Source organism: Mobula birostris, chromosome 13 (assembly GCF_030028105.1).
Source record: "Mobula birostris isolate sMobBir1 chromosome 13, sMobBir1.hap1, whole genome shotgun sequence".
NCBI classification, from domain to species: domain Eukaryota; kingdom Metazoa; phylum Chordata; class Chondrichthyes; order Myliobatiformes; family Myliobatidae; genus Mobula; species Mobula birostris.
The window spans coordinates 23,583,533-23,602,768 of NC_092382.1; the positions used below are offsets into that span (position 1 = coordinate 23,583,533).

A 19,236-nucleotide genomic window follows, 5' to 3' on the forward strand; every position below is an offset into this window, starting at 1 on the left:
CACAGAGTGGTGACTGTTTGGAACCCATCACCACAGGGACAGCGAGAGGAGAACAACAGGGGAGGATTTAAAAGGACTGTTGTGGAACTGAATCACTGGCAGGGTCCAGCAGGCCTGAGTTGACTCTCTACTGTACACTAGGTGTGTTATAAATTCACTAAGTACCACAGACAGAGTTTAAAATAGAACTGATTTATTTGTCTCAGATCCAGAATATTAAACTCCAGTCCCATTAGAGGTGAATGTGCCACAGAAAAAACTCCTCCCATGCCCAGTGACCAGGGTGCAGATCTGGGTGTGGTGAGCAGCAGCAATAATTGCAGAGTTCAGCACCAACAGTTACTCTCAAAATTGCATTCAGCAACGATGATGGACAAATATCCAGCATTCAGCTTATTGAAAGTTTCTCACAGTGTGAACCCGGCAGTGTGTCACAAGGTTAGATGACTGAGTGAATCCCTTCCCACATTCACAGCAGGTGAATGGCTTCCCCCCAGTGTGAACTCTCTGGTGACTCTGTAGGTGGGATGACTGAGTGAATGTTTTCCCACAGACTGAGCAGGTGAACGGCTTATCCCCAGTGTGAACTCGCTGATGTCTCTGTAGGTTGGATGACTGAGTGAACGTTTTCCCACAGTCTGAGCAGGTGAACGGCTTCTCCCCAGTGTGAACTCGCTGATGACTCTGTAGGTCGGATGACTGCGTGAATGTCTTCCCACAGTCCGAGCAGGTGAACGGCCTCTCTCCAGTGTGAACTCGCTGGTGACTCCGTAGGTGATATAATAAAGTGAACATTTTCCCACAGACTGAGCAAGTGAACGGCTTCTTCCCAGTGTGAAATCGCTGGTGTCTGTGAAGGTCAGATGATCCATGGAATCCCTTCCCACAGTCTGAACAGGTGAATGGTCTCTCCCCTGTGTGAACTCGTTGGTGTGCCAGCAGATCGGATGACCGAGTGAATCCCTTCCCACAGTCTGAGCAGGTGAATGGTCTCTCCTCTGTGTGAACTCGCTGGTGTGCCAGTAGTCCGGATGACTGAGTGAATCCTTTCCCACATTCTGAGCAGGTAAATGGCTTCTCCCCAGTGTGAACTCGTTGGTGACTCTGTAGGTTGGATGACTGAGTGAATCCCTTCCCACAGACTGAGCAGGTGAACGGCTTCTCCCCAGTGTGAACTCGCTGGTGTCTCTGTAGGTGGGATGACTGAGTGAATTCCTTCCCGCATTCTGAGCAGGTGAACAGCTTCTCCCCACTGTGAACTCGCTGGTGTCTCTGTAGGGTGGAAGAGTGAGGGAATCTCTTCCCACAAGCTGAGCAGGTGAAATCCCTCTCTGCAGTGTGAACTGACTGATGTAACAGTAGGTGAGATGATTTAGTGAATCCCTTCCTACACACTGAGCATGTGAATGGCCTCTCCCCAGTGTGAACTGATTGGTGTGCCAATAAGGAGGATGACAGAGTGAATCCCTTCCCACAGTCTGAGCAGATGAATGGCTTCTCCCCTGTGTGAACTGACTGATGTCTCTGTAGGTGGGATGACTGAGTGAATGTCTTCCCACAGTCTAAGCAGGTGAATGGCCTCTCCCCAGTGTGAACTCGTTGGTGACTCTGTAGGTTGGATGACTGAGTGAATGTCTTTCCACAGATTGAGCAAGTGAATGGCTTCTCCCCAGTGTGAACTGACTGGTGTCTCTGTAGGTGAGATGATCTAGTGAATCCCTTCCCACAGTCCAAGCAGGTGAACGGCCTCTCCCCAGTGTGAACTTGCTGATGTACCTTCAGTTTAGATGAGAAAGTGAATCCCTTCCCACAGTCTGAGCAGGTGAACGGCCTCTCCCCAGTGTGAACTCGCTGGTGAGCCATTAGGTCAGATGACCATGTGAATCCTTCCCCACAAACTCAGCAGATGACCAGCCTTTGCCCTGTGAGAACTAACTGGTGTGTCCACAGGTGGGAAGTCTGAGTGAATCCCTTCTCACACACAGAACAGGTGAATGGCCTTGTCCCAGTGTGAACTTGCTGATGTACCTTCAGTTGAGATGACTGAGTGAATCCATTCCCACTGTCTGAGCAGGTGAACTGCCTTTCCCCTGTGTAAAATGACGGGCGTGCCAGTCGGCAAGATGATCAAGTGAATCCCTCCCCACAGTCTGAGCAGGAAGGATGGTTGACTGAATCCTTTGCTCCACTTCTTAAATATCTGGATAGAGACAGTGAAACTGGTGTGTTGTGCTCGAGATTCCCAGAGACCAATTCCTTCTCATTTTTAACCTGTAAAAAGATTTACAAAATCCATCAATGGGGGTAGGACAACATTTCAGATGAGATCGGTTCAGTTGCCAAGGTGTGATCTGGCATCATACTGTTACAGTGAGATTCAACCCAAGTTGGAGAGAGAAATCATTTTCTAACCGGGCACAGTGCTGGTATCTGGAAATACCATCAAATTCTCTGATGCTCTTCCTGTCTTGATAAGAATGGGATATTTCTGCCATCTCCAATCTGTGACCTGGCTCAGGTTGACTCTCTCCATTAGTATTATTCCCTGTTCCCACTGAGCTGCATGGGTCCTGGCCCCACAGTAACTGAAACACTCTCAAGCAAATAGCCTTAGTTAACGTGCAGCTGGGATTTTCTTGTATGCACTGTTAGTTCAAAGTGCCACAGTTTTAACGCCATGTAAATATCTCCTACTCAGATGTATGGTTGGTCTGCACAGCTGTTAAAAGGAAGTAGAGTGAATATTAGTATTATTTCAGGTTCTTGTCACAGTCTTAGGCTATGTCCGCACTACGCCAGATAATTTTGAAAATGCCAGTTTCGAGTAAAAACGATAGGCATCCACACCAAGCATATTTCAAAATATCTCTGTCCACATTAGAACGGATATTTGGGCGAATCTCCTCCCACTGGGTATGCGCAGGACACACAGAAAACAAGCGAAGAGGAAACAGTATACTTGGTGTGTGTTTGTCCAGTTACAGAGTAGAAAACTTTAAAAGGAATTGCTCTTGGCTCTTGCGCAGGAGGACTTAAAACTGAAATCAAGTACTGGAGCGTATGGAGGCAATGGACGGGGAGTTCATGGACAGCATGACCCGGCTGACGACAAACATTGAAAAACTGACTAACTCTGTTGCATTAATAAAGCACCTTGTTAAATGTATAAAACATATCTGCATCAGTGTTATCTTGTATTTCAATACAACGTTACATTAAGCTGTTACACATCTATTTGTCAGAGAAGTACTTGCATAAATAGGTAAACCACCTTCATACAAGCAAGGACAGAGAACAGGGCAAAGTGAGTATACTTATTTATTCAGTAAGCTATGGGTCAAGGTATTTGGTGAGTACATTTCTAACTCTTCTGGCTTCAGTCTCGTTGCCGTCTGTTCTGAAATTGTTAGGTTGGTGGGGGTTGTGTTCAAGAAAACAACAAAATGCGGTGCTGCGGCGATCTGTTCCGGCACGTCATGACAGCGTTTTTAAATAGTCAATAAAGCTCACTTTACAATTTAACTCTCACGCTGTTCACACCGACTGCCCGTTATAACAGCCGTCCGGCAGTGCTTGCGCAGTACCAAGCAGCAGCAGAAAAAGTATTGTTGTTGTGGTGTTGTCACGACAGCGTTTTTAAATCTCCCCATTTACCCCGTACACACTACGACGGATATTAGGCGTTTTCAGATTTATTCACTCTGGAGACAGTTTCTGAAAATCTCCTTTTTCGGGGGATGAAAATGCCACTTTAGTGTGGACGGAGGGTCAAAACAAAGAGCAAAAGGTTTGTTTTCAAAATTATCCGGTGTAGTGTGGACGTAGAAAAGTACAACGCAGAAACAGGACCTTTGGGCCATCTGGTTTGTGCTCAACTATTTAAACTGCCCACTCCCATACCCCTACCATCCAGGTACCTATACAAACCTCTTAAATGTTGAAATTCAGCTCGCATGCACCACTTGTGCTGGCTGCTCATTCCACACACGGATGACCGTCTGTGTGAAGAAGTTTCCCCTCATGTTCCCCTCAACGTTTCACCTTTCACCTTTAACCCATGGCCTCTGGTTGTAGTCCCACCCAATCCCAGTGGAGAAAGCCAGCTTGCATTTACCGTATCTATAAACCCTCATAATAGTGGTATACCTCCATCAAACCTTCCCTCAATCTTCTACATTCCAAGGAATAAAGTCCTGACCTGTTCATTCTTTCGTTATAACCCAAGTCCTCCAGACCTGGCAACATCTTTGTGAATTTTCTCTGAACTCTTCCAACCTCTTTGAATTCTTTCCTGCACGTTGGTGAGCAAAACTGCACACAATACTCCAAGTTAGGCCTCACCATTGTCTTGTACAATGTCAATATAACATCCGTCTCCTGTACTCAGTACTTTGTTTTACGAAGGCCAATTTGCCAAAACCTTTCTTTTTGTCCCCCTCGAGCTGTGACACCACTTCCAGTGAAATATAGACCTGAATTCCCAGATCCTTTTCTTCTACAGCAATCCTCAGTGCTACCTAGGTCCTATCAAAATGGAACACCTCACACTCATCTGCGTTAAATTCCATTTTCCGTTTCTCAAACCATTTTCCCAGCTGGTCCAGATCGCTCTGCAAGCCATGATAGTCTTCCTCGCTGTCCACTACACCACCAATCTTGGTGTCAGCCACAAATATGCTGATCCAGCTAACCATGTTAACATCCAGATATCTGACATAGATGACAAACAACAGATCCAGTACTGATCCCTATGACACACCATTAGTCACAGGCCTCCGGTCAGAGAGGCAACCATCTGCTACCACAGTCTGGCTTCTCCCAAAGACAGTGACTCATCCAATTTACTATCTCATCTTGAATGCTGAGTGACTGAACCTTCTTGACCAACCTCCCATATGAGACTTTGTCAAGTGCCTTGTTAAAGTCCATGTAGACAACATCCACTGCCTTGCCTTCATCCACTTTCCTGATAGCTTCCTCGAGAGACTCTATAAGATTGGTGAGACATGACCTACCGTGCACAAAGCCATGCTGCCTATCCTTAATCAGTCCACATCTATCCAAGTACTTACAGTATATATCTGGTTCCTGCACACACGTTCCAATAACTTTCCCACTACTGATGTCAAGCTCACCAATGTACAATCTCTTAGTTTAATTTAGAGCCTTCCTTGAACAGCGGAACAACATTGGCTGTCCTCCAATCCTCCAGTACCTCACCTATCACTAAGGATTATTTAACTATCTGTCCTTGAGCCCCGACAATTTCTGCACTTGTCTGCCGCAGGGTCCCAGGGAACAACTTGTCATGCCCTGGGGATTTATCGATGCTAATTTGCCTTCAGACAGCAAACACCTCCACCTCTGCAATCTGTACAGGGTCCATGAAGTTGATGGTGCTTTGCCTCACTTCTATAGACTCTGTGTCCATCTCCTGTGTAAATACAGTTGCAGAAAAAAATCTCCAACATCTATTTTGTCTCCTCATATCGATTACCATTCTGACCTTCCAGAGAATTAATTTTTCCCCTTGCCATCTTTTCGCACTTAACATATCTGCAGAATCCATGAGGATTCTCCTTCACCTTGTCTGCTGGGGCAACCTCATGCCTTCTTTTATTTCTTTCATAAGTGTTCACCTGAATTTCCTGTACTTCATAAGTACCCCATTTGTTCCTATCTGCCCATACCTGGTATGCACCTTCTTTTTATTGATCTGGGAGATGAAGTACAAAGGAGTGATGGAGCTGCATAGTGGGAGGTGGGAGTAGAGGGAGTTAAACTAAAGTTTCAGGGGGAAATGGAAGCATGAATAACAGAACAGGTAGTGGAAGGGTTGTGGAGACAGTTGTTGTTCAGACCTCAGACAAAGTCAGGAATGAAAAAGTTGAGCACGGTGCAGTGAATATGCTGAGGCCTGTATATTTCAATGCAAGGAGCATCGTAGGAAAGGCGGATGTGTTCAGGACATGGATCAACACCCGGAATTATGACACTAGGATCTGGCAACTCTGGCCTGGGACAGGCTGCTTTGTGGCAAAGGTGTGCTTGGTAAATTGAGGCCTTCAAAGCAAAATTTTGTAAGCACAAAGTGGGTATGTGTTTGTCAGAATAAAAGGTAAAGATAGAAACTGTATCTCTTGGTTTTCAAGAGATATTGAGAACCTGGTGAAGCACAAAATAGAGTTGCAGAACAGGGATAGGCAGGTAGGTTCTTATGGAGTATAAGAAATGCAAGAGAACACATAAGAAATAAATCAGGACGGCTGAAAGAAAGCATGAGATTGCCCTCACAGAAAAGATGAAGGATAATCCTCAGGGATTCTGGAGAGAGATTAAAAGCAAAAGGATTGCAAGGCACAAAATTGGTCCTCTGGAAGACAGGAATGGCAATCCATGTGTGGAACCAAAGGAGATGGGGGAGATCTTAAATATTTTTTACATCTCATTTACTCAGGAGATGGACACAGTGTCAATGAGAGTGTGGAAAAGCGGCATTAAAATCATGGGCCCTGTACGGATTAAAGAAGAGGAGATGTTTGCTATCCTGAGGCAGATTAGGGTGGATAAATCTCCAGGACATGACAAGGTGCTCCCTCGGACCCTACGGGAGGCAAGTGCAGAAATTGTCAGGGCCCTAGCAGAGATAATTAAATCATCCTTAGTGCTGGGGGAGTTATCCGAGGATTGTTGGATAGTCAAAGTTATTTCACTGTTCAACATAGAACATAGAAATCTACAGCATATTCCAGGCCATTCAGCCCACAATGTTGTGCCAACCATGAAACTTACTCTAGAAACTGCCTGGAATTTCCCTAGCACATAGACCTCTATTTTTCTAAGCTCCATGTACCTATCTAAGAGGCTTTTAAAAGACCCTGTTGTATCTGCCTCGACCACCGCTGCTGGAAGTGCATTCCACGCACCCACCACTCTGTGTAAAAAACTTACCCCTGCCATCCCCTCAGTACCTATTTCCAAGCAGCTTAAAACTATGCCCCTCATGCTGGCCATTTCAGCCCTGGGAAAAGCCTCTGGCTATCCACACGATCAATTCCCCTCATCATCCTATACACCTAAAAAAGGCTCTAAGCATAAACAAGGAAATTATACATTACTTTGAGGATTTGTTGGAAGTATACAGAACTATGAGGGTATAGATAGGGTAAATGCAAGCAGCTTTTTCCACTGATGTTGGGTGGGACGACAATATTTACCTCAGAAATTCCCTAGAGTTCCCCATAGCCCTGTATTTTTCTATGCGCCATGTACCTATCCAGAAGCCTCTTAAAAGACCCTATTGTATCCGGCTTCATCACAGTCACCGGCAGCCCATTCCACGCACTCACCACTCTGCATAAAAAAACTAACCCCTTGTGGTGATATCACGTGTCAGGAGGTGACTGGACAGAGTTCCTAACCATGAGGAGAAATGAAGAATGATCTAGAAGCATGGCAGTGTAAGACATGGTTTTGTTGCTGTTAAATACAAGTTCAATTCTGCAGAATATGGTTTGTTATTAGTAACCCACGGTACGTATAAAGAACACAACACCCCTGACATCTCCTTCGTACCTGCTTCTGAGCACCTTAAAACTGTGCCCTCTCTGCAGATTTTCTCTTGTTTGTGATTGGAGGCAGAACAAAGGTGATTTTCACAACAGCTGATGTAAAAGATTTTGTTCCCTTTCTCCGAGTTCCCAATCCTTGCATTTAGACAGCTGGAGCTCAGCTCTGTCTGAGAGATCCATCGGTTCCCATTCCCTCATCAGCCGGAAGCTCCCCGGGGCCCGTGTACGGATGGTGGGGCTGAGAGAGAGGGAAGAGAGCATGACTGTCCCGGGATTGTGGGTCACGGTGTCCGGAATTAACAGCAACTGTCCCGAAGTCGGTGTTGAAACCCCCTACTAAACCCCGGAAACTCACTCTGACCTGCAGGCAACCTACTTAGGCCCACTGTACTGCGCGCATGCGTGATATTCGGCAACGTCACAACCCTGACACCTGCGCATTTGATCGGTGCTTCGGCGACGGCGAACTTTCTAATGCAGGGATTTATGGGTAATGCCGGCGCCATTATAAGTTTCTGGAAGCACCGGTTCCATGTCCATACTTAAGTATTTTTTTGTGTATATAGAAAATTCAGCAGCTGTTTTAACACAGAAAGCGGTTCGCATAAACAATATACTCAATATCAACGTGTATCAAATGCCAAAGTACAATCCTCTTACAAATGTAGATATAAAACACAAGAGATTCTGCAGTTGCTGGAAATACAGAGACATACACACACAAAATGCTGGAGGAACTCTGCAGTTCAGGCAGCGACTAAGCAGAGGAGTACACAGTCTAGGCATGCTGAAAGGGTTTGGCCTGAATGTTACCTATTTATTCCTCTACACATTTGTTGCCTGATCCGCTGATTTCTTCAGTATTTTGCAGAAATTAACCAACTTTTTTTTCAATCAATCGGTTTGCAAATGTTTCTGATCTTTCATTTGTAGACACATCCTGCTGGTCTGATTCCGCCTCCTCCTCAGAAACTCTAGACCCCATCTCTCTCCGGAGCCTCAAAGCCCTGACTCGGGCCGGCACCTCATTGGTTTCTGAATCTGCTCCATCGAAGATTCATTCGCTAGTCTGCTGTCAGACTTTAGAGTCGCATTGCAACAACCCAGCTGTCTGAGGCACAGCCCTTTGAAATTAGTGAAAGTGACCAAAAACATTGAAAAGAGCAGCGAAGAAGGAGTTTAGCTAAATTATTTCACAGCACTGAAGAACTTCAAATACACAGGGAGCTCATCGTCTTATTCAGCCTGGAGAAAATCATGCAGGGAATTCATGCAGGTGTATAAGATGATGAGAGATATTGGTTGTGTGGATAGCCAGAGGCTTTTTCCCAGGGCTGAAATGCCTAACACGAGGGGCATAGTTTTAAGGTGCTTGGAAGCAGGCGCACAGGAGATGTCAAAGAGTGGTGGGTGTGTGGAATGCACAGCCAGAGACATTGGTAGACGTGGATACAATAGGGTCTTTTAAGACACTTAGACAATCGACAAGAGGCACAGGAGTAGCCCATTCATCCCTTTGAGTCAGAACCACCTTTCACTGTGATCATGGCTGATCATCCACAATCAGTATCCAGTTCCTGCCTTATCCCCATAACCTTTGATTCCACTATCTTTAAGAGCTCTATCCATCTCTTACTTGAGAGCATCCAGAGACTTGGCCTCCACAGCCTTCTGAGGCAGAGCATTCCACAGAACCACAACCCTCTGGGTGAAAAAGTTTTTCCTCAACTCCGTTCTAAATTGTCTATCCCTTATTCTTAAACTGTGGCCTCTGGTTCTGGACTCCCCCAACATCGGGAACATGTTTCCTGCCTCTAGCGTGTCCAATCCCTTAATAACCTTATACGTTTCAATCAGATCCCCTCTCATCCTTCTAAATTCCAGTGTATATAACCCCAGTCACTCCAATCTTTCAACATATGACAGTCCCACCATGCCAGGAATTAACCTTGTGAAACTATGCTACACTCCCTCAACAGCTAGAATGTCCTTCCTCAAATTTGGAGAGCAAAACTGTACACAATATTCCAGGTGTGGTCTCACCAGGGCCCTGTACAATTGTAGAAGGACCTCTTTGCTCTTATACTCAATTCCCCTTGTTATGAAGGCCAGCATGCCATTAGCTTTCTTCACTGCCTGCTGTACCTGCACGCTTGCTTTCAGTGACTGATGAACAAGAGCACCGAGATCTCGTTGTACTTCCCCTTTTCCTAACTTAACACCATTTAGATAGTAATCTGCCTTCCTGTTCTTGCCACCAAAGTGGATAACCTCACATTTATTCACATTAAACTGCACCTGCCATGCATCTGCCCACTCACCCAACCTGTCCAAGTCACCCTGCATTCTCATAACGTCCTGCTCACATTTCACACTGCCACCCAGCTTTGTGTCATCTGCAAATTTGCTAATGTTACTTTTAATCCCTTCATCTAAATCATTAATGTATATTGTAAATAGCTGCGGTCCCAGCACCGAGCCTTGCGGTACCCCACTGGTCACTGCCTGAAAAGGACACATTAATCCCTACTCTTTATTTCCTGTCTGCCAACCAATTTTCTATCCATGTCAGTACCCTACCCCGAATACCATTTGCTCTAATTTTGCACACTAACCTCCTATGTGGGACCTTATCAAAGGCTTTCTGAAAGTCCAGGTACACTACATCCACTGGCTTTCCCATGTCCATTTTCATAGTTACGTTCTCAAAAAATTCCAGAAGATTAGTCAAGCATCATTTTCCCATCGTAAATCCATGCTGACTGGGACCTATCCTGCCACTGCTATCCAAATGTGCCGCTATTACATCTTTCACAATTGATTCCAGCATCTTCCCCACCACTGATGTCAGACTAACTGGTCTATAATTGCCTGTTTTCTCTCTCCCTCCTTTCTTCAAAAGTGGGATAACATTAGCTACCCTCCAATCCACAGGAACTGATCCTGAATCTATAGACATTGGAAAATGATTACCAATAGACAGGTATATGGAGCTTAGGAAAATAGAGGGCAATGCGGTCGGGAAATTCCAGGCAGTTTCTGGAGTAGGTTACATGATTGGCACAACATTGTGAGCCGAGGGGCCTGTAATCTGCTCTCGATTTCTGATTCTATGAAGTTCAAGGGAAATCTCTTCTCCTGCAGAGTAGTGACGAGTTGCAACCTGTCATCATGGGGAGAGTGAGAGGTGAAGTGAACAACAGGGCTAGATTTTACAATACTGATATGGAACAGAAACATGGGCAGGGACCAGACGGATTGAGTGGCCTCTCTAGTGTACAGAGTGAGTGCGGCAGAGACAGTAAGTATCTGTGACATGAGATTTGAAACAGAACTGATTTATCTTTTACAGATCCACAATATTAAACACCAGTCTAGTTTAAGGCTAACATCAGAAAAACGTTGATAAGGTACACCATGCAAGGCTTATTGAGAAAGTAAGGAGGCCTGGGATCCAAGGGGAGATTGCTTTGTGGATCAAGAGCTGGCTTGCCCACAGAAGGCAAAGAGTGGTTGTAGACAGGTCATATTCTGCATGGAGGTCGGTGACCAGTTGTGTGCCTCAGGGATCTGTTCTGGGACCCCTACTCTTGGTGATTTTTATAAATGACCTGGATGAGGAAGTGGAGGGATGGGTTAGTAAATTTGCTGATGACACAAAGGTTTGAGGTGTCGCGGATAGTGTGGAGGGCTGTCAGAGGTTACAGCGGACATTGATAGGATGCAAAACAGGGCTGAGAAGTAGAAGATGGAATTCAACCCAGATCAGTGTGAGGTGGCTCACTTTGGTAGGTCAAATATGATGGCAGAATATAGTATTAATGGTAAGACTCTTGGCAGTGTGGAGGATCAGAGGCATCTTGTGGTCAGAGTCCATAAGTCACTCAGAGCTGCTACGAAGGTTGACTCTGTGGTTAAGAAGGCGGTACGGTGCATTGGCCTAAATCAACCCTGGGATTGAGTTTAGGAGCCAAGAGGTAGTGTTACAGCTAAATAGGACCCTGGTCAACCCCACTTGGAGTACTGTGCTCAGTTCTGTTTGCATCACTACAGGAAGGACGTGGAAACCATAGAAAGAGTGCAGAAGAGATTTACAAGGATGTTGCCTGGATTGGGGAGCATGCCTTATGAGAATAGGTTGAGTGAACATGGCCTTTTCTCCTTGGGGCGATGGAGGATGAGTGGTGACCTGATAGAGGTGTATAAGACGATGAGAGGCATTGATCTTGTGGATAGTCAGAGGCTTTTTCCCAGGGTTGAAATGGTTGCCACAAGAGGATACAGGTTTAAGGTGCTGGGGAGTAGGTGCAGAGGAGATGTCAGGGGTAAGTTCTTTTTTTGCACAGAGTGGTGAGTGCGTGGAATGGGCTGCCGGCGACGGTAGTGGAGGCGGATATGATAGGGTCTTTTAAGAGACTCCTGGATAGATACAGCGAGGTTAGAAAAATAGAGGGCTATGGGTAACCCTAGGTAATTTCTGAGGTAAGGATATATTCGGCACAGCTTTGTGGCTGAAGGGCCTATGTTCTGCTGTAGTTTTTCTATGTTTCTAATTTCTATTCACATTCCTCTGGCCTCACTGGACAGGACCACTGAAACATCAAGTGAGAAACAGCAGGAGGTCGCCATTCAGCCCCTCTAACCATCAACAAGATGACGGCTGCTCTCCCATCTCAGCCACATGTTTCTGTCCGATCCTCATTTCCTCGATCCCTTCGGTCTCCACACATCTGCTGGTCTCTGTTTTATGTGAGGATGATCACTGAGTCTTCACCGGCCTCTGTGATGGGGATTTACAGACTTTCACCCCCCTTGGAGTGGAGACATTTCTCTTCATCTCGGTCCTGGACAGTCCACCCCCTTTTTCAGAGACTGGGATCCCTGGTTCAGCCGGTAATGATGTTGTGCATTTCAATGTGTTCACCTCTCAGTCCTCGATTCTCTAAATGAAAGGGTTATCACATTTGATCTTTCTTCATATGATGACCCCACCACTCCAGGGATCAGTCTGGTGAATCTTCATTGCACTCTCTATAGCAAATACTCTCTAATCTCTTTGTTAATCCTCTATGGAATTAATTTCCATCTTCTGCAGCCCCGTGTTGCCCCAACCACTCACCTCCCACCCCGTCACTATTTCCACCTTCCCACCTCCCCCTCACCTGGATCCACCTCTCACTCCCCAGCTCTTGCCCCATCCCCACCCCTCACCTCTTTTCTCGGACTATTTCCCGTCCACTCTCAGTCCAGAGGGAGGGTCTCGGCCCGAAATGTTGACGGTCCATTTCCCTCCACAGATGCTGCCCGACCCACTGAGTTCCTCCGGCAGTTTGTTCTTTGGTCTGTGTGACCCGTGTTAGTGTGGGGAGCGGGATTTTACACCATATTCCCGGTACAGTCTCAACAAAACACAAATAATTGTCACTTTGCCCGGACCATTGGCCCCGCTTGCAGGGCAACAGTCTGCCGGTGTTTGCCCCCCAATGTGGTGAATCGCCACCACCGTGGGCTCAGACATTTCCACAGATGAGCCCCTCCTGTCCCCACCGGGACAAACATCCTGTCCGCCCCCTCTCTCACCGTCTTCATCCTCTCCCTCCCCGGGGAACCGGCATCAAACCGACGGGCCGAGCGGTCTCCTCCTACCTCTCAGCGACACATCAGACTCCGGCCGCAGGAGACGCTTCACAAACGCCCCAACTTCCCTCGGAGGGAAATGGAAATAAATCAGAAAGCGGACATTTACTTTGACGGTTGTCCCGCCGTGACGGAAAGTTCGGGAGACGGAGTCAGCGGGGGTAACGCCCTCTCGGTTAGTCCGCCTCCGCTATTGGCTGGAAGCAGTGATTGACATCGCTTCTCACCAATGGGAATAGCACAGCGCGTGACTCCTCTGTTGACAGCGGTGGGGGAGGGGATGGTCACGTGATCAGTAGCCCGGCCGTTAAACCGACCAAGCTCGAGCTCACCAGCGCGCGGGGCACAAAAGGCCCCGGATGATCGGTTGAGGTGAGAAGGGGTCTCCGGGTTGGGGGTCTCACCGGGCGGCGTTTCCAACACCGACTTCGGGTAGTTGCTGTGACTCCGGACTCCGTGACCCGCAATCCCGGGACAGTCCTGCTCTCTTCCCTCTCTCTCAGCCCCACCATCCGTACACGGGCCCCGGGGAGCTTCCGGCTGATGAGGGAATGGGAACCGATGGGTCTCTCAGACAGAGCTGAGCTCCAGCTGTCTAAATGCAAGGATCGGGAACTCGGAGAAAGGGAACAAAATCTTTTACATCAGCTGTTGTGAAAATCACCTTTGTTCTGCCTCCAGTCACAAACAAGAGAAAATCTGCAGATGCTGGAAATCCGAGCAACACACACAAATTGCTGGAGGAACTCAGCATTAGTTCTCTTTTCCATAGATGCTGCCTGGCCTGCTGAGTTCCCCCAGCATTTTGTGTCTGTTGCTTGTTCCACCCCCTCTTGTTCTGGACTTTCTACCCGTGAGAACATGTTTTGTCCCACTCTCTCTGGGTACATAATGATATCAAACACCTTTGCCCTGGGCAACAAGTAGCTTTCACATCACAAATGTGCCAGACTCCAATGAGACAGACTACTGCCCTTCCCTTCATGTTCATTGGCATTGCCATCACTGAGTTCACCACCGTCAGTCACCTGGGGGAGGGTTCAGGGGAAATATTTATGTACAATACAGAAACTGGTGTTACCTGTGTGTATTGTGGTGACGCAAAAGTTACTGGAGAATTAGGAAGTGGGAAGAAGTGGAGTGATATTTGAAAATCTGACTTTTTTAAGTGTCATTTAGCAAGCAAATGACACATGGACCGTGTGCAAAAGCTCTGACAAGAAAATCCATCATCACCTGTTACAGGCCTGCAACATAGGTTGTATGAGAGTGTAGATGAACTTAAACAAACCCAGAGGAGATCAAAGTTCTTATAGACAGTGATTTGATAGCTGTTAAAATGAATACCTCTCTATATAAAATTCACTGTGCACATGTGGGAAAATTGCATAATACAAGCTTTATGTCACACTGGTCATTACAAATTTGAGGGGAGATTGGTGGGAAGGTGGGAAGACCTCCAGTGTCCCTGATGCCATGACGTACAAGATGTGCATCCAGCTGCAGCTTGTAACCCTGCAGTTTAAGGAGTTGGAACTTGAAATGGATGAATTCCGGATCATCCAGGAGTCGGACGGGGTGATAGATATGACATGAAGAGAGGTGAGTTACACCCAAGGTGCAGGACACAGGAAACTGGGTGAGAGTCAGGAAGGGGAATGAGGTTAAATAGCCATCGCAGAGTACTATTGTGTCCATCCCGCACAACAACAGGTGGACCACTTTAGAAACTGTTGAGATTACCTGGCAGAGAAAAATCAAAGGGGTGATAGGGGATTCGTTAGTTAGAGGAACAGAACAAGAGGGGACTAATAATCCAGTGGTAAGGCTCGCTAGTGCTAGTGATGGGGGGAGGGGTGGTGTGGTTAAAATAAGTTGTAGGGGAAATGGGAGCCAGAATGACAGAACAGATAGTGGAGAGGGTGAATTGAATGGAATTGACTTTATTGCATACATCCTTCATATACATGAGGAGTAGAAATCTTTACATCTCCATCTAAATGTGCAATGTGTAATTTATAGTCATTTATAATAAATAGTTTGTACACAGGACAGTCAATATAACATAGAAATTGAATTGTATCAGCATGAATTAATCAGTCTGATGGCCTGGTAGAAGATGATGTCCCGGAGCCTGTTGGTCCCTTTGCTGTGGTACCGTTTCCTGGATGGTAGCAGCAGGAACAGTTTGTGGTTGTGGTGAATTGGGTCTCCAATATCCTTTGGGCCCCTTTTACACACCTGTCTCTGTAAATGTCCTGAATAGTGGGAAGTTCACATCTACAGATGCGCTGGCTGTCCGCACCACTCTCTGCAGGTTCCTGCGATTAAGGGAAGTACAGTTCCCATACCAGGCAGTGATGCAGCCAGTCAGGATGCTCTCAATTGTGTCATAGAAACATAGAAACATAGAAAATAGGTGCAGGAGTAGGCCATTCGGCCCTTCGAGCCTGCACCGCCATTTATTATGATCATGGCTGATCATCCAACTCAGAACACCGCCCCAGCCTTCCCTCCATACCCCCTGACCCCCGTAGCCACAAGGGCCATATCTAACTCCCTCTTAAATATAGCCAATGAACTGGCCTCAACTGTTTCCTGTGGCAGGGAATTCCACAGATTCACCACTCTCTGTGTCCCTGTAGAAAGACCTTCGGATTTTGGGCCCCATCCCCAGCTTCTTCAACTATCTGAGTTGAAAGAGGTGCTGCTGTGCTCTTTTTACAACACAGCCGGTATGTACAGACCATGTACATGAAAGATGGCAAATGGAGTTTAATGCTGGTAAGTGTGAGGTGCTACATTTTGGTAGGACTAATCAAAATAGGACATACATGGTAAATGGTAGGGCATTGAAGAATGCAGTAGAACAGAGGGATCTGGGAATAATGGTGCATCATTCCCTGAAGGTGGAATCTCATGTGGATAGGGTGGTGAAGAAAGCTTTTGGTATGCTGGCCTTCATAAATCAGAGCATTGAGTATAGGAGCTGGGATGTAATGTTAAAATTGTACAAGGCATTGGTAAGGCCAAATTTGGAGTATTGTGTACAGTTCTGGTCACCGAATAATAGGAAAGATGTCAACAAAATAGAGAGAGGACAGAGATTTACTAGAATGTTACCTGGGTTTCAGCACCTCAGTTACAGAGAAAGGTTGAACAAGTTGGGTCTTTATTTTTTTGGAGCGTAGAAGGTTGAGGGGGTCTTGACAGTGGAATTTAAAATTATGAGGGGGATAGATAGAGTTGACGTGTATAGGCTTTTTTCATTGAGAGTAGGTGAGATTCAAACAAGAGGACATGAGTTGAGTGTTAGGGGGCAGAAGTTTAGGGGTAACATGAGGAGAACTTCTTTACTCAGAGAGTGGTAGTTGTGTGGAATGAGCTTCCAGCAGAAGTGGTAGAGGCAGGCTCGATATTGTCATTTAAAGTAAAATTGGATAGCTATATGGACAGGAAAGGAATGGAGGGTTATGGGCTGAATGCAGGTTGGTGGGACTAGGTGAGAGTAAGCATTCAGCATGGACTAGAAGAGCTGAGATGGCCTGTTTCCATGCTGTAATTGTTATATGGTTATATGTGAGATCCTTGGTGATGTTTATGCTGAGGAACTTAAAGCTGTTCACCTTCTTAACCCCAGATCCATTGATGTCAATAGGGGTTAGCCTGTCTCCATTCCTCCTGTCGTCCACAATCAGCTCCTTTGTTTTTGTGACAATGAGAGAGAGTTTGTTTTCTTGACACCAGTCAGATGTTGTTCAGACCTCAGACAGAGTCAGCAATCAAATGGTTGAGCATGGTGCGATGAATGTGCTGAGCTGTGTGTATCACAATGCAAGAAGCATCGTAGGAAATCCAGATGAGCTCTTGGACAGGGAATTATGATATTGTAGCCATTATTGGGACTTGGTTGCACCAAACAGTCTGAGGGATTTAGAGGAACAAATTTGTAGAGAGATTGCAGACCATGACAAGGAACAAAAGTGTGATTTTAACTTTCCATATATTGACTGGGACTCCCATACTGTAAAAGGACTCAAGGGGGTAGAGTTTGTCAAATGTGCCCTTAATCAGTTTGTAGAATTCCTGACGTAGAAGTGTGCGATGAGCTGTTAGGAAATGTTCCAGGGCTGGTGACAGAAATTAGTGATCATAATGCAATGAGATTCAAAGTAACTACGGAAAACGAGAGGTGTGCACCACGGGTTGAGATTCTAAATTGGAGAAAGGTCTATTTTGATGGTATCAGAAAGGATCCGACAAGTGTGGTTTGGGACAGTCTGTTTTCTGGCAAAGGAGTACTTGGTAAGTGGGAGGCCTTCAGAAGTGAAAATTTGAGGGTGTCTAGTTTGTATGTGCCTGTCAAGATAAAAGTTGAAAGGTAACTGGCACAGGGAACCTTGGATATTTTGTTCCTCCAAATGCATCAGAATGTTGGGTGCTACCAAGGTTCATTAATGACTACAATATCAAAATTCCACCCCCGAGCTGATCCAACTTTTTTTTAGTTGTCTTCTGTGGTTTCTAAAAGCTTCCCAATAGTTTTTGCTTTTTAGTTTGCCCTCTCTTTGGCTTTTATGTTGGCTTTGTCTTCTCATTTCATCCACAGTTGTGTCCTCCTGCGTTTCCAATGCTTCCACTTCTTTGCGATGTATCTATCACTCAGCTCCCGAATTGCTCCCAGAAACTCCAGCCATTGCTGCTCCATTGTCACTCGTACCTTTTCCCTTCCAAACAAGTTTGGCCAGCTTCTCTGTCATAGAAACATGGAGAAGTTCAAACGGAAACAGACTATTTGGCCCATCTAGTCAATGCCGAAAAAAACTTTAAGCTGTCCAATGCAACTACCTGCACTGGGACCATCGCCCTCCATACCCCCACCATCCAGGACCCATCCAAACTTCTTCTAAATGGCGAAACCGAGCTCATATTCACTACTTGTGCTGACATCTCATTCCACACTCTCACGACCATTTCAGTAAAGAGCTTTTCCAAATGTTCCCGTTAAATTTTCACCTTCCCCACTTACCCATGACATCTGGTTGTCATCCCACCCAACCTCAGTGGAAAAAGCTGCTTGCATTTACCCTATCTATACCCTCATAATTTTGAATACTTCCAACAAATTCTCAAAGCAATGTATAATTTCCTTGTTTATGTTTAGAGCCTTTTTTAGGTGTATGAAATGATGAGGGGCATTGATCATGTGGGTAGCCAGAGGTTTTTTCCCAGGGCTGAAATGGCTAACACGAGGGGAAATAGTTTTAAGGTGCTTGGAAATAGATACCGAGGGGATGTCAGGGGTAAGTTTTTTACACAGAGAGTAGTGGGTGCGTGGAATGCACTGCCGGCTATTCGTGTGAGAGTGTTTCAGTTACTGTGGGGACAGGAACCCATGCAGCTCAGTGGGAACAGGGAATAATACCAGCGCAGAGAGTCAAACTGAGCTGGGTCACAGATCGGAGATGGCAGAGAGGTCCAATTCTTATAGAGACAGGAAGAGCATCAGAGAATTTGATGGTCATTCCAGGTAACAGCACTGTGCCCAGTTAGAAGATGATTTCTCTCTCTGACTTGGGTAACAGTGAAGTTGAACAGAGTGATGCCAGATCACACGTTGACAACTCAAGTGACCTCATCTGAGATATTGTCCGACACCCATTGATGGATTTTGTAAATATTTTTACAGGTTAAACATGACAAGGAATTTGTCTACTGGAATCTCGAACACAACACGCTGTCTCTGTCCAGATAATTTAAGAAGAGGAGCAAGGGATTCACTCGATCATCCTTCCTACTCAGACTGTGAGGAGGGATTCACTCGGTCATCTGACCGACTGGCACACCCATCATTTTACACAGTGGGGGGTGGAGGGAACCGATTCACTGAGCAAACAGTGGGAATGGATTCAGTCGGTCATTTTAACTGAAGGTACGTCAGCAAGTTCACACCGGACAAGGCCATTCACCTGTTCTGTGTGTGAGAAGGGATTCAGTTGGTCATCCCACCTGTGGACACACCGGTCAG

The 19,236-nt window shown here is 46.0% G+C and overlaps 1 protein-coding gene across 1 annotated transcript in view; it reads right to left on the minus strand.

The window, feature by feature from the left end:
- Positions 1 to 19,236, minus strand: part of LOC140208566 (uncharacterized) — a 189,704-nt gene that overhangs the window by 158,861 nt on the left and 11,607 nt on the right. The window contains 2 exon segments of the mRNA XM_072277316.1: positions 505 to 1,188; positions 1,777 to 1,851. Of these exon segments, the coding sequence (XP_072133417.1) occupies positions 505 to 1,188; positions 1,777 to 1,851 (759 nt within the window).